The following is a 14,981-nucleotide window of genomic DNA, read 5'->3' on the forward strand; positions in this document are numbered from 1 at the left end:
TGGAAAGTCGATAGTTCAATAAAATTATTACTAAAATTAATTCCACGTGGTCTTATTCTTCTTCCTCATGTGACAATTGGAAAATGTAAAGGTGCATAGCCACTGGTGTTGTGTGTGTGTGTGTGTGTGAGTGTGTATGAGTGTGTGAGTGTGAGTGTGTGTGAGTATGTGTGAGTGTGTGTGAGTGTGTGTGAGTATGTGTGAGTATGTATGAGTGAGTGTGTGTGTGTGTGTGTGTGTGTGTGTGTGCGTGCGTGCATGCACAATGACAGGTGGAATCTGAGTTTTTAATGAAGGCCTGAGGCTGGTGTCCTTGTTCCTTTTCAGCACTCACCTGTGCTCCCCATGGCCAGAGATGCCCCCCTCACCTGCTGTAGAGTTGCTGGGAGCTGAAGGTGTAAAGGACATACAGCGTGTTCCCTGCCAGGAAGGCCAGAATCCACAAGATGACCAGAATCGATCTCTTCTCCTGCATACAAAGTAAAAGAACCACGCAGTGAAGCCAGTAGTGCATACAGTGGGACCTTCTAGAATGTTCTGTGATGAGTGGAAACTTCACTGTTTTGAAGGAAGCGGAGCTGGCAGTGAGGGAAGGCTGCTGGCGTCTTTCTGGTTCACTGGGACTCATGGAGCAGACACACAGAAGGTGACAGGAAAGTTGACGCCTCCTTGGAGAACCATCTAGGAAAGTCAGAGCTTACATTCATAGTAGACTCTGGAGTGACAAGGGCTAGTTGAATACCCTTCGCCTGCATTTGACATACTCCCATTGGTTCCAAGCCACCTGGGAGCTGCCCAACCCTGGGCAAGCTACTTAAATAGGTCCATAGCAGCAACTATCTCACAGGTTGAATGAGTGTGCATACACTACCTGGAGTGCCTGGCACAAGTGTCCACTGCTGTTAAGAACCAGACACACACTGGGCATGGTGGTCCGAAACTGTAATCCTATCTCTCAGAGGTAGATGCGGGAGGATCAGAAGTCTCAGAACAAGCAAGTCAGAGCCAGTGAGATGGCTTTGCAGTACAAGAGCTTGCCATCAGGCCTGGGGACTTGAGCTGGATCCCAGGACCAACACAGTGGAAGGAGAGAACCAAGTCCCGAAAGTTGTCCTCTGACCTCCATGCAGATGTTGTGACATGTGTCCCACCCAAGGAAATAAATTAGTAAAAATTAAACAAAACAATATACAACAAAGAAGTAACTTGCTCAAAGTCATCATTTGGAGATGAAGGTTCAGCTAAGAGTTAGGTCATGGGCTGGAGAGATGGCTCAGAGGTTAAGAGCAATGACTGCTCTTCCAGAGGTCCTGAGTTCAATTCCCCGCAACCACATGGTGGCTCACAACCATCTACAATTCAATCTGGTTCCCTCTTCTGGCATGTAGGCGGAACACTGTATATGAAATAAATAATCTTAAAAAAAAGTTAGGTCATGAAAATTGGGAGTGGTAGCCATGCCTTTAATCCCAGCAGAGAGAGGTAGGCAAATCTCTGACAGTTTGAGGCTAGCCTAGTCTACATAGTGACTCCCTGTCTCTCACATACACAAGGCGCAAGGCTCCTTTGTTTTTGCCCAGCAGCTCCTGGGCCTGACAGCGATCCCAGAACACATCTAGAGTCTGCAGAGAAGGGCATGCTCCTGCCCCAGTGCCCTGGGAGGCAGATCCCTGTGCCGTTGACCCTCCAAAGCCAGTCTCTTCCTGGACCAAGGTGGCTGCTCTATTGGCACAGATGAGGTCATAGCTTTCCCACTGACCCTTGTCATTTTGGTAAATGCTCTGCTCACACCGTCTCAGACCTGACCCGGAATCCTGTGCTCTGCTGCAATGCACATTTCCAGAGGAGCAGACAGACCTATCTCAACCCTCCCACTATTCCAGGAGTCAAGGAGATGGTTCAGTAAGTGCTAGCTGCACCAGCATGAGTTTGATTCCCTGGCACCCATGGAAGAAGCCAGATGTGGTGGTACATTTAGTTTCACTGGGGAGGCTGAGACAGCAGTGTTCCCTGGAACTCACTGGCAGCCATCCTTGTCCAGTCAATGAGAGGCCCTGTCTCCAGAGATAAGGTGGGCAGCAATGGAGGGAGACAGTATGGAGTACACAGATGCTGATCTCTGGCCTCCACACACATGCACCTAATAAATGACAGCTCCCAGCTTAGTTTGGGAAGGCCCCACAAAGGCAGGAGCTAAAGGACAAGAAGAAGCCGATTCCTAAGCTTAAGGCTGGTCACGGCATCCATGTTCACAGAAAAGAAAACATGCCTGTACAGTGTGTAATCCTGGCACTCAGACTGAGGAACCAAACCCAACCAGAACTATGCAGAGAGTTAGAGGCCAGTCTGGGCTGCATGGCTATGTCTCCTCCATACACACCTGCCTCAAAACAAAATATGTTTGTGTAGACATAACTCATCTGTGTATTCAAGGAACTTAAGTATTCCAGGAGGCTTACCCATGGATAGGCATCCTCTCAGCCCTTAACACCTAAGCCCAGGCACCATGACATTGCGTTGACACAGGTCTAGTCCCCCAAGTCCCCTTCTATGGGGGTGGTCACTCTGTAGTTTTCTTGTCAGATGGGTTTGCATGAAGATGAGACAGAGGGTCATCTCTAACCCTGGATCTCACATGCATAGGGGGCCATGGATGCATCCATGCTTTGGGTAGAATACAGGTGCTGTCACAGGGTCACCTGCTCTGTATAAAGCAGATTTGCAAAACAGTTCAATTTAGCATTTCCTATAGGCCAGGTACCATGTTCGACTCCTTCTACGCTTTATCTTATTTAATCGCTTTGAAGGGTCTGAGTTGGTAGAGTGCCTTGACTTAAGATGGCATGTTCTGAGGTACTCATTGCAAGTTGAAAATAATCAATGACAATACTTTGGACATACCCAGCCTCCTGAACAGCCCTGCTTAGTAGCCCAACGCATTGGACCATGTTGGTAGTCACCCCTCTGGGCTGGCTAGGAGTGGGCCTGGAACTCTTGGCCTTCAGATCTTCCAGTACACCCTTCTGAATCCTGGGACTAAAGATGCAGCTTCCAAGACCAGCTCAAGCCAAACGAATGTGTTGCTTTGTCATTGTCATAAAGATGAGCTAGTGGAACTTGAGGTCTCCTAAGTTGGGGGGCAATGGAACCCCTTTTCTAGAGAGGAGCCTATGGCTCCAAGGCACCTGCTGTGGGCCTGAAGGTGAATGGAGCTATTGACAGCTCCAAGGCACCTGCTGTGGGTCTGACAATAAGTAGAATTGTTTTTTTTTTTAATTGTGTGAGTGTGTGTGTGTGAAAGAGAGAAAGATGTATGTATTCATAACTACAGGTGTGCACACACCACAGTGTACATGTGGAGGTCAGAGGACAACCCTGAGTGTAGGTCCTCACCTTCCACCTTGTTAGCTACTCTGACCTTGACCTAGACAGACCTGTGTCAGATCTCAAGTCTGCATAGCTGTGAGACAGGAATCAATCACTCTGGCAGCCAAGCAGGACTCACCTTTAAGGACACCTGCTCCCGGAGGGTGGAGTTTGCATAGGCGAAGGTGCTGGCCATCCCAATGCACACAGCAATGCCTGTAGGAAGCACAGGGTGACATGAGGGACATGCTGACTGCCACCCACACAGACCTCTCCAACCTAGCCCAAGACCCTGAGTAATGCTGGGGAAAAATCATCCAACATGTCCCTGGAGTTGGCAAGCTAAGAATTGAGGGGAGAAAGACCAGTTTTCAGGGATTAGGCTACAAGGCACATCAGCAAGAATGCTATTTAGAGGGGTCAAAGAAAGAGAGAGAGAGCTGTGTGGTGTGGTCAGACCAGAGTTCAAATTCCAGTTCTGTCCCTTCTGTTATGTGAGTATGGGCAAGTCACTGTCCCTCTCTGAGCCCCAGTTCCATCCTCTGTGTGATGGACAGACAGACAGCTAACAACCCACCTCACAGAAGGGCAGTGCACACAGGTAACCTCTCCAGCAGTGACTCTGCAGGATGTATAACCATGTCTACTCTAGAACAATCCTCAAGTTATTTATAATACAGACACAGGAGGCACAAGGAAGCCAAACAATGCTAAGGGAGAAGATGAAACTCTCTGGAATCAGGCAGAAGGGAGAATGGGACTGAAGTGGACTCCACAACTCATGTAATCACTCTGTCCAGGTCTGAAGCCTGGGATCGCTCCTGTGGAATGACTTGAACGACTGTCAAATCATACTACGTTACTTCCCACAGGATTAAGATATGACTGGCTTAGGACTGATTTTTAGTGCTAGATTTTCTCTAGAACTCTTTCAGATTGACCAAATAGAGGCGTTTCTCTTCATTAGAAACAGGTAAGAATAGTAACTAGTCCTTTTTGTTTCTTTCTTCTTTTTTAAATACGTTTCTTTTGGATTAAACAATAAACAGGGCTGGAGATGACTCAGATGGTAAAGGGGCTTGCTGCCAAGCCTGACAACCTGAGTTCAATCCCCAGTACCCACACTGCAGAAAGACATAACCGACAACTGAAAAATGTCCTCTGGCCTCCAAATAGGTGCTATTGCACATATTTTTGTGCACATGTACACACGCATTAAATAGACAAATGTAAATTAAAAACAACCACATGTTCTCTGAAGCTGGACATTGTGGGGCACACCTGTCCTACTTATGACCTTAACATTGAAGAAGCTGAGCCAGGGACACCAAGTTTGATGTCTGCTGAGCTACAAAGGACCCTCATCTCAAACAAACTGATAGAAACGGCGACAACGACGACACTCCATCACATAGCTGCAAGGCCAGGAATGGTTGCAACTGTCTAGAATTCTAGTGTTGGGGAGGCAGAGGCAGGAGGACTGCTACAAGTTCGAGCTCGGCAACAAATGTACACAGTTATACTGACAGCCAAGGCTACAAATGAGACCTTGTTGCAAAAAAACAAGTAAAACAAAGCAAAAAAAAAAAAACCCTTAAGACATAAGCTTGGCAGAATGCAGGATAAGACTCGAGGACATGCTGGCTTCTAGGTCTAGGAACAGCAGGGAAGGGAGTGATATTGGAGTTCCAGAAAGGAGGGGGTGACACAGTTGGCTGGAACTCCCCTGAGGGTGGACAATAAGAAACAAAAGATGGTCTCATCTTGAGATTTTCTTTCTCTCTTTCTTTTTTTCTTTCTTTCTTTCTTTCTTTCTTGTTTTATTATGTGTGAGTACATTAATACAAGCTCACATGTACATGTATGGAGGGTAGGATAACCTTCAGGAATTCTCTTCTTCCACCACCAGTTCTGGGGATCAAACTCAGGAAATCAGGCATGTAAGGCAAGCACCTATACCCAATGAGCCACCTTGATGGCCCTTGAAATTGTCTTGTATGGGAGGAAGTAACTGAGTCATGGTCTGTAAGTATTGCAGGGAAGAGTGGCACCATCAACACTGCAGAGACTATCAAGAAATGGTGAGTATGTGTTAGGTAATTGACTAAGTACTACACAAGTCCCTGTCATACTAACTGAGTACCTGCTATGTGCCAGGCTCTGTCAGGTAGGTGTGTGTGTGTGTGTGTGTGTGTGTGTGTGTGTGTTTGATGGTCAGAACACAACCTGTAGGAAAGAGTTCTCTGCATGGGTCTGGAGGACTGAACTCAGGTCATCAGGTTTGGTGCCAAGCACCTTTACCTGCTGAGCCATCTTGCTGGCCCTGGTTATTTAAATGTGTGGCAATAACAAACACAAAGATAACCACACACTTGCAGAGTATTTCCACCATATGTGTTACATATGTGACCTCAAATAAAGTCTCATGTGATACCATGAAGTACAGTCACCCTCAGCATTTGTGGGAAGTGCTCTGGGGTTCCCATAGACACCCAAACCTGTGGTTGTTTCAGTTTGAACATGAAATGGCACAGTGTTTGCATAAAACCTACACACAGCTTCCTTTGTTATATTGTCTCTATGCACACTGTAACAGAAACACCTTATACTGTACTGTGGACGGAATATGGTCTGGGCATGCTCAATACAGACACTCCCTTCTTCCTGAATGTTGGGTCTTTGTATGTGTGCACACATGTGTACATGCACCTGGAGGTTACACACTGACATCTCTCACAGTTATCCTCCATCTTAGTCTTTGGAGACTATGACCTGCAGGGATTCTCTGGTTACTGCCTCCCCAGTGCTGGGGTGGCAGGTGTGCACCTGGCTGTTTACATGGGTACTAGTGATTGAACAGAAGCCCCCATGCTTACGGGCATGCATGTTCCTTCGTAAAGCCACCCCCAGTTCTTCCTTGAATGTACCATGTGTAGTTGTTTGAATCCACAGGTGCAGAATTGGGGACAGAGAGGAACAGCTGTCTATACTTAACCCCTATTTGGAAGACACACAGAACCATGGCAGAGAGCTAAATAACACCCAGTGTCATACAGTTTGGACAGGCTGGAGCTGTGGTTCCAACCCCTGAAACCTGAGCTCTTAATTACGCCATACTGCTCTTTCCATCCTACCAAGAGACCAGCTAAAGAGGTTTCAATCTCAACCCCACTGGACAGAGGAGAAAACCGAGGGTCAGAGAGGCCAGGTCATTGGCTCCAGATCATACAATTGGGCTGGAATTTGAACCCAGGCCTGACTCAGAACTCCCCACATGTATTCAAGCATGGTGCACCATAGTGCCTCTGTTGTCTGGCCCTGGCTTTGGGCATGCCGAGCCCTTTCCTGGAGTTTCAGGGCCCACAGGACTTACCCAGCTTGTGCTGGAAGCACAGTTTGGCCAGCAGAATGAGGATAAAGGGCAGTCCTTTCTGCAGCCAGCAGATCACAGCCTTCAGCTCGGACAGTGCGGGTGCCGGAGTCCCTGGCTGCTCGTCGACCCCTTCCTCCGAGTGCCCACGGTGGTCCCCACCCACGTGCTGCAGCAGGGAGCCCCCTCGGTGGGCAGCATGGTGGAAGTGATGGTGGGCCTGGCGATGGTGGTAGCTGCTTCCTTCGGTGCTGCGGCCACCGGCCTCATCCCTGGTGGCTGGCATGGGGATGAACACGTCCCCGCCACCTGCTGTGGAGCCCAGCACCAGGCCTGCTGGGAAGGGGTTGGCAGGCAGGCCACCTGCCAGGCCTGAGAACAGTGCAGGAGGGGAGGTGGTCTCTGCCTTCAGGCTCTCAAATACACCACCCTCATCCACGCTGGCCTCGGGGCTGAGCGCCTGGCTGCGGCTTCTGCAGGACAGGATGGCAGACAATGCCCACATGAGACCTGGTCCCAAACTCAGACTGCAGTTTAATCTCTGTGCTGGGAGGGTGAAGACTTAACTCCACTATGGTGTCTAAAGAGGAGGGTCTGCACAATTACAACTGGATAAGGTAGCTAAGGATAATCCCCAGGATTGAATCCTGGGAGTCTTGAGGGAAGAGAGAGTTAACCAGAAAGAAGCGGATGGCCAAATACATCACAAACATCCAGAACTGTGAATGCAGCATACCTCCTTTCTCTATCACTTTACCCACCCCGGAGGGGTCTGTTTTTGCAACAGAAAAACTTATCAACAGTTATGAGACAGAAAAACAGAGCCCTCAGGGGATGGGTTCAAAGTACCAACAATGTGACTGACCCAACTGTGTCTCCCCTCAAAATGTTGGAGGTAGTGCTAAGCCCTCGAACTCCAGAATATGACCTTATTTAGGGGCAGGTTCTTTAAATAGTGGACCCCGATCCAGTATGACAGATCTCCCTTTGAGGAGAGATCAGGACAGCCACACAGCAGGTCAGGAAGGGAGACTCCAGAAAGCAAGTCCCTGCAGGTGAAGCCATCAGTGGCACTAGCTCTAATAGGCGTGTGATCCCAGAACTTGGGAGCCTAACATAGGAGGATCCCTAACTTCAAGACTAGGCTGGACAACTTAGTGAGACCCTGTCTGGAGAAAGCAGGAAGAAGGCTGAAGACTGTTGCTCAGTGGTAAAGCTGGGGGTCCAGTGTGTTTCTTTGACTCATGAACTCCTCTCACTACCTATGTTAGGTATACACAATATCCCCATTTCACAAATAAACCAATGGAGGCACACACAGACACAGGCAGTTGGTCAGAGGTGAATGGCTGGTGAGGGATAAGAATCAAGGGTTTGGTCCCAGGTGGACCAACTCTAGAACCTACATTTATGTATATTTTTGAGGCAGGGTCTCATCTATCTTAAGCTGGCCTCAAACTTGCTATGTTGCTGAGGCTGGCTTTGAACTCCAAATCCTCCTGCCTACACCTCTCAAGTGTTGGGATTACAGTTGTAATCAGGTTTTATGCAGTGCTGGAGGTCAACAGGGCTTCCTGGATGAGGCGAGCATTGCACCCACTGAGCCATATCCCAGCACCGGGATTTCTCAAGCACCCCACTCCCCATAAAAGCTGCGTTTGGACTTGACCTTGAGCCATCCAGTCTCTACTTATCTCATATATATATTTGATTATTTCCCTATCATGCTAAAAGCCCTCCAAGGAGCTCCCAGGCTATATTTCTAGGAGACTCTGCTAAGTCCTAGAGACAGGTAGCAAAGAGCGTTCCCATTTTACAGACAGAAACTGAGGCTCCAGAGGAGCACCCTAAACTCCAAGCTCACACTGGACTTCTCACCTCTCAAGGGCCTCCTGCTTCAGGCTGCTGTGGTCACTACACTGTCCCCTAGCCCTACGTCACCCCATGTAGGTTGCCTCATCCTGCCTCCATCAGATGTCAGCTGACACATGCCCATGATGGGAAGGCTGTGGCCTCCTCTCACTAAACGCAGTGCCTGCCTGCAGGGGGCTGATCTCAGTGGTCAGCTTATTGCCTGCCTTTCCCTACAGACCCAACACCCCCAATCCTGGCTGTGTGCTGCCATCACTGTGGGGAGCCCAGGACAACTGCAGGTGGCCTAGACCCATCAAAGACCAAACGCATCAAAATCTTTGGGAGTGGGCCCTGTACCCCAACTTCTCAAATCCCCTGGAGAGTCCAGCATGCAGTGACAGGGACAAACTTGGCTGCTTACTCCCTTTTTTTGTACCTCTGCGGTAAAGCACAATGTGTCTTGCACAGAACATGCTCAACCATCGTTGTCTGAAGGAACGAGTGAGAGCGTTAGAGCTAGTTCCAGGGCAGCAAAGGCTACATAAAGAAACCCTGTCTCCAGAAGGAAAAAAAATATTTAAAGCATTTGCCTGAGCCTGGTATTTATATAACTCATTTGATCACAGAATTGTTTTCACCCCTGGAAAACCTATCAGTGTTGTACAGGACAGTGAGACGCATGGCTAGGGACAGGGTGGTCTGGAGAAGTCGCAGGGCTCTTTCCTTCACAAACTGGACTTCAGGGTACATCGTCCTAACCCTGGAACAGCTTGAAGATGGCTACCTCATCACTCTCCCCACCGGGCCCCCTCCCTGGTGGCTCCAAAGTCTGGGAACTGTGTGGTCCTCCTCCCTTGGGCTCTGGATAAAAATATTGATGCTATTAGTGGCAACAACAACAGGCACCATGGCTATGTGTCTCCAAGGGATTGAGCTTTCTCTGCATTTCAAGAGCTTGGCTCAGAAAGCACACATTCTGTCAGGTGCCCAGGCCTGTGTGGATGACCCTGCCATCCCAGGGGACCCTGGAAAGCCTCCCACAATCCCTGAGCTCACTTGAGTTCCCGGGACTCCAGGGAACTTCTGAACAACTAGGGAAAGTTCAACCCACCAAGGGCTTTTTTTTTTTTTTTAAATTGGCCTCCCTCCCTTCAGCTCCTCTCCTGTATCCAGTTGGGACTGTAGCCGAAATGGGAAAGAATATTCCTTGTGGGGTTGGAGCTGCACTTCCAACTTAACCACTTAAGGACAACAGCTTAGAGAGCCCAGGGGAATGGATCCATTTGGATAGAAGAAGGTAAAATATGGCGTCTAAAAGAGACCCATAAGATGGCTTCACAGGTAAAGGTGTCTACCAACAACACTGACAACCTGAGCTTGATAACCTGGGACTCACATGGCGGAATGAGAGAACTGACTCCCACAAACTGACCTACATGCATGCCACAACACAGGCACCCCACCCAAATAAATACGTCATGTGACTAAAAGTTAAGGTGCAAAATCTGATTGGAACAATCAAATCTTAGCCCCGCCATTTCCTGACTATGTAACTTTAGCTAATTGACTTGCCCTCTCTGAACTTCAGTCTCTCATCTTCGGGTTGCTCTACCCGAGGCACAGAGCATGTCCATAATGCACACTGGACAGTATTTTTCTGCCACAGTTTCTGCCTCCAAAGATGTCTGGGTTCACTCAACAGCCAAGCTATCTCAGCTCAGAAGATCCCAGCTGGCAGACTAACTGTTAAGGTACATACTGCGTCTGTGCATCCTTGTGCTCATGAAGACACGTTCCTGTGATATTTTGTTTGTGATCTAACAAATAAAGCTTGCATGAAGATCAGAGGGCAAAGACAGCCTTCTAGTTAGCCACAGAGGCCAGGCCCTGGTGGCACACACCTTTAATCCCAACAGCCACACTAGTTAGCCATAACAGCCAGGCAGTGGTGGTACACATCTTTAATCCTAGCAGAGGCAGACAGTTCTGTGTTAATTCAAAGCCACCCTGAGCTACACGAAATTGATCCAGTCTAAAAGAGAAACAGAGCTCACACAAACATGATCTCGGCACTTGGGATCCCCACACCTTTACTCCCAGCACTAGAGAGGAATATAATTCAGGGGGAAACAGGAGCTCAGTGCAGTCTGAGGATGATGGAGACAGATGCAGTCTGGAGATGCAGTCACAGGATCACCCTTCTGTCTGAGCATGGTTACAGGTGAGAACTCTCTAGTGGCTGGCTGCCTTGTTTCTCTGACCTTCAGTTTTAACCCTGATACCTGTCTCTGGGTTTGTATTATTCGGGCTACATTTTCCTTCATCCATCAGCAGCTCTGACATTTATCATCTTTCTATGGTTAGAGAAACTGAGACCTAGAGGTGTCGCTTCCTGCCAAAGGCAGAAGCAGCTGGTGCATCTGTCCACTATCCATGTTGATGACAAAATGCCTGAGACTGGATAAAGGTGTGGCTGCTCCCGTCCTGAAATCAGGACAGTTGCACCCAATCCATACAAGATTGGGCTTCACAGAGAGAAAAGTGGGAAGGAAGGTCATTAGCCCCTCCCCCACAGCTGCTCCTGGTCCCTCCTCCCTGGAGGAGCTGGTGTGTGTGTGTGTGTGTGTATATATATATGTACATGCTAGAAGGTCCCCTGAAGGGAGGACTCCAGCATAACAGCTGCTGTGATTTCCACCCCTGGTGGGCTTTTTTTTTTTTGAGACAGGGTTTCTCTGTGTAGCTTTGTAGACCAGTCTGGCCTCAAACTTACAGAGATCTGCCTGCCTTTGTCTCCCAGGTGCTGGGATTAAAGGCATGTGCTACCCCGGAAAGTGACCCCCAATAAACTCAATGGTTTACACACAGCCATCTAGGAAGCAGGAGGCAGCCCTCAGCAGGCACAGATCTGCCAGCTCCTTGACCTTGGACTTGCAGCCTGGTGATGGAAGCCTGTGAGGCAAGAGGCAGGCTGTGTGTGCCTGTGCTGTGCAGTAGCCGCTAGCGGAGGCCAGGCATCTCTATGCAGGAACATCACTGGTCTGAGTCCCAAGGATCCACATGGATCCTTCTTACCAGGTTTGAGAACTGCCCTAAGACAATGCAGCTGCTCTGTGTCAGTTGCCACTGCAAGGCTGTCCCCTGTTGCGTGGTTTAGGTCAAATCCCCTGAGGTGCTGCTGTAAAGGCAGGGGTCATGGGGCCTGCTATTAGGGGTGCCGTGGGCCTTTAAGAGGTGGAGCCTAGTGGAGGTCTTTAGTCCTTGAGGGTGTGCAGGGCATGTGGAGGAGCACAGCCTGAGCTGAGCACGGCTCTCCACTGTATTCCTTCAGGCAGCATCTCTCCCTGAACCCAGAGCAAGCTGATTCCCGCCAGTCTATCCATATAGGTTGCCCAGAGATGCTCTGTCTCTGACTCCCAGGTACTAAGCCTACCAAGGCTCCCGGGATTCCAGGTGACTGCTAAGCCTAACCCACAGTCTTTATATGGGTTCTAGGAATCTAAACTCTGGTCCTCAGGCTTGCCTGACAAGCACTTTATCCTCCAAGGATTCTACCTGGTCCTCTCTGCCATGTTTGGGAAGCAAATCGCTCCCCGCCTACACACGCAGCCAACCACCACTACCATCGTGATGCCAGGCGATGGGGTCAAAGGCGGCCACTGAGCCAGCCTAGACACTTGCTCTCTCTCCCAGCCTCCTTTTCTCTTTATAAAGCCATCATCTGCCTGGGGTGGAGGGTGTGTTCTTAGAGGAACTCAAGTCTGGCAAATACGCCGTCAAGTGATTTTTCTGTTGGGTCTGTTTTATGTCTCCAACAACTAATTTTGAGAAGCAGGTATTGCTCACTTTGCCATCCAGAGCCTAGGGTCCCCATATGGAAGAAAGTTGTGTGTGCGTGGTGGTGGGGGCGGGTAAACTCTTACCTCTCAGGTGGAATGTTGTCCGTGTTGCTACTGTGTCGTCTCTGCATTTTCCTTAGCACCTGAAAACCAACACATATGTGAGCCACATCCCCTGACACGCCCCCTTGCCTGTTGCCATAGTAACTGTAAATAAGTATCACTCTCACATGACAGGGCTAGGGCTCTCTGGTGACTTCCAAACCACAGTTCTATCCCCATCTCACAGGGAGGTTCCTGAGAGCCCCAGGTAGAGGTGGCCCTTGTGCAAAAGAGAAAATAACTAAGGAGACTGCAGCCAGGGCTAGATGGGGGTGCAGTGAACTGCAGACGACATCCTTCAACTTGCTATGTGACCTCAGATGGACCAGAAACTTCTCTGTGGCCTCCGACACTCCCCATCTGTCCCGCAGGAGGGGATGGAACCCTCAAACCGAAAGCCTCTTTCCCTGTCGCACATTTCCCATGGAGAGACACACATCACCTGGTGTACCGCAAGGAGCCACATGGACTTCAGAACTCCATGTTGACGAAATGTGCCGCGGACATTCGGGGTTCCTGATGTGATATGGTCACTGGATCCCAGAGAGAGCAGGCCTTCTCCTCTTCCTCTTCAGAGGGAAGCGCAGGGCAGGGGCTCCTCCAAGACATCAGACCTTGGGTGGCACAAAGCACTTGGGTGAAGAGGCCATGGGGTGACTTGTGTCATGTAATAAATTGGGGATACAACTGGTAACTGTAACAGTTTGCGCAATAGTTCTGTAGCGCAATAGTTCTGTACCCTGCTCTGAGGCACTTACAGCAGGTTATGGCCTTAATAGGTTTGTCTTATTAGCAATCTATGAATCCTGGGGGTTGGAGCCATAGCACAGTTCTGTTGATAAAGTGCTTGCCACAGATGCATAAGGACTGGAGCTTGGTCCCTGCACCTCTGTAAGTAGCCAGGCACGGTGATGCACCATATAATCCCAGCACCGGGGAAGCAAAAACCAGAGGATTCCTGGGACTTTCTAGTCCAGTCCTTCTAGCTGATGAGTCCTAGGTCCCAGTGAGAAATCCTATCTCAAGTAAAATAAGATAAGGTAGCTGGTTCCCAAGGAATGATACCGAGGGTGACCTCTGGTCTCCACACATGCATATGCACATCCACACACATTTGCAATCCTATACACAAGTGCGCATGTGCAAACACACACACACACACACACACACAGACACACACACACACAGACTGGCAGAAAGAAAATCATGAATCCTGATTGGGGACTACAGATAACCATTTTAAAACTTCCACTGGCTTCCCAGTAAAACCACAGTCCTCGGGTTGTGCCTGAAACACCACCACTGTTTACAACCTCACTTCTGTTTGTCACCTCCAGACACTCTAAAGTCAGGCTTTCCCTGGCTCCAGGCCTTCATGCTTGCCGTTCCTCCCACGGAATGCTTTTCCAGGTGAGGGTAACTACCAGTAACTCCAGCTGACTCCCTCTACTGGCTTCCGAGGGCACCTGCACTCACCTGCACAAAACCACACACACACTCAATTAAAGAATAAAAACAACTTTAAAGAGATTAAGGATATGCTTCCAAGAACAGGCAGGCTCAGCTTCGTGGAGTATTTTCCCCACACAGACCATCTCTTAGCCCAGGCCAACACAACTGGCTCCTGAAGGGCTTCTGCACAGCCTCCTCAGGACCACCAAGCTAGGACGCCACCAGCTAAGTCGCTTACCATTTTTGGAAGGCTAAATTAGCTGGGAAAAAACTCCTTGCCATCACCGTCATATGTATGCAAGCGCTCTGTCACCGAGCTACACCCTCGATCCCACCATCTTTATAAAGGAAGGAAATGTCATCATGTAACATGTCCCCAAGAACTTCAAAATAGGCCTAATACTCCCCCTGGCCCAAGTACTCATCCCCGGGGAAAAGAAAACACAGCATCGCCAAGTTTCCATCTACAAGCCTGACACAACGTCCTAAATTAAGTGCCCAAGACCCTGCTGGAAACAGGCGATACAACTATTCTAATATCAAATCCTGGTTCATATCTTGCACGCAAGTGCAATAGAATGAATGAATGAACCGTCTCGGTTCCACACACCCTGACCCTCCCTATGAGGCCACACCGACCCTACAGGACGCTTGGGCTCAAGCGACATCCCCAGGCCGGTCCAGGGCCGCACCGCGCCCACAGGGGAAACCTCTCTAGCCGGGTTTGCAGGGCGGCAGGGTAGCGACGGGAGAGCATCGCCTTGGTTTACCTGACAGATACTTCAGCAATCAGGGCCTCTGTTAATCCAGCCCAGCCAATCACTGGCGCGGCCCGCGCGGCATGTGACTTCCGGCCGGCTCAACCTGAGGGCGAGATAACGGCGCTAGGACCCAGGCACAGCAATGCCTTCCTCTGGTCTGCGACGGTCCGCCCCTGCCTCCGAATTCAGCCAATGGAAAGCCGTGGCTCCACAGGGACCAATGGCGAGGGTGCATGG

The 14,981-nt window shown here is 49.5% G+C and overlaps 1 protein-coding gene across 6 annotated transcripts in view; it reads right to left on the minus strand.

Moving 5' to 3' along the window:
- The window catches only part of Rnft2 (ring finger protein, transmembrane 2), a 57,927-nt gene extending 43,039 nt beyond the window's left edge, over positions 1-14,888 (minus strand). For 2 of the 6 annotated variants that reach the window (XR_005870957.1, XM_040731277.1), the window contains exons 1-6: positions 14,222-14,567; positions 12,974-13,145; positions 12,514-12,572; positions 6,740-7,209; positions 3,506-3,582; positions 369-469 (exon numbers count right to left, since the gene is read on the minus strand). Coding sequence is in view for 5 of the 6 variants with exons in the window: in XM_040731277.1 (XP_040587211.1) it covers positions 369-469; positions 3,506-3,582; positions 6,740-7,209; positions 12,514-12,572; positions 12,974-12,997 (731 nt within the window). In the remaining variant the exon portion in view is untranslated. The other 4 variants (XM_040731276.1, XM_021232346.2, XM_021232347.2 and 1 more) reach the window with 4 other exon arrangements.
- Positions 14,889-14,981: the final 93 nt, after the last annotated feature.

This window comes from Mesocricetus auratus, unplaced genomic scaffold (assembly GCF_017639785.1).
Source record: "Mesocricetus auratus isolate SY011 unplaced genomic scaffold, BCM_Maur_2.0 Super-Scaffold_100025, whole genome shotgun sequence".
Taxonomy (NCBI): Eukaryota; Metazoa; Chordata; class Mammalia; order Rodentia; family Cricetidae; genus Mesocricetus; species Mesocricetus auratus.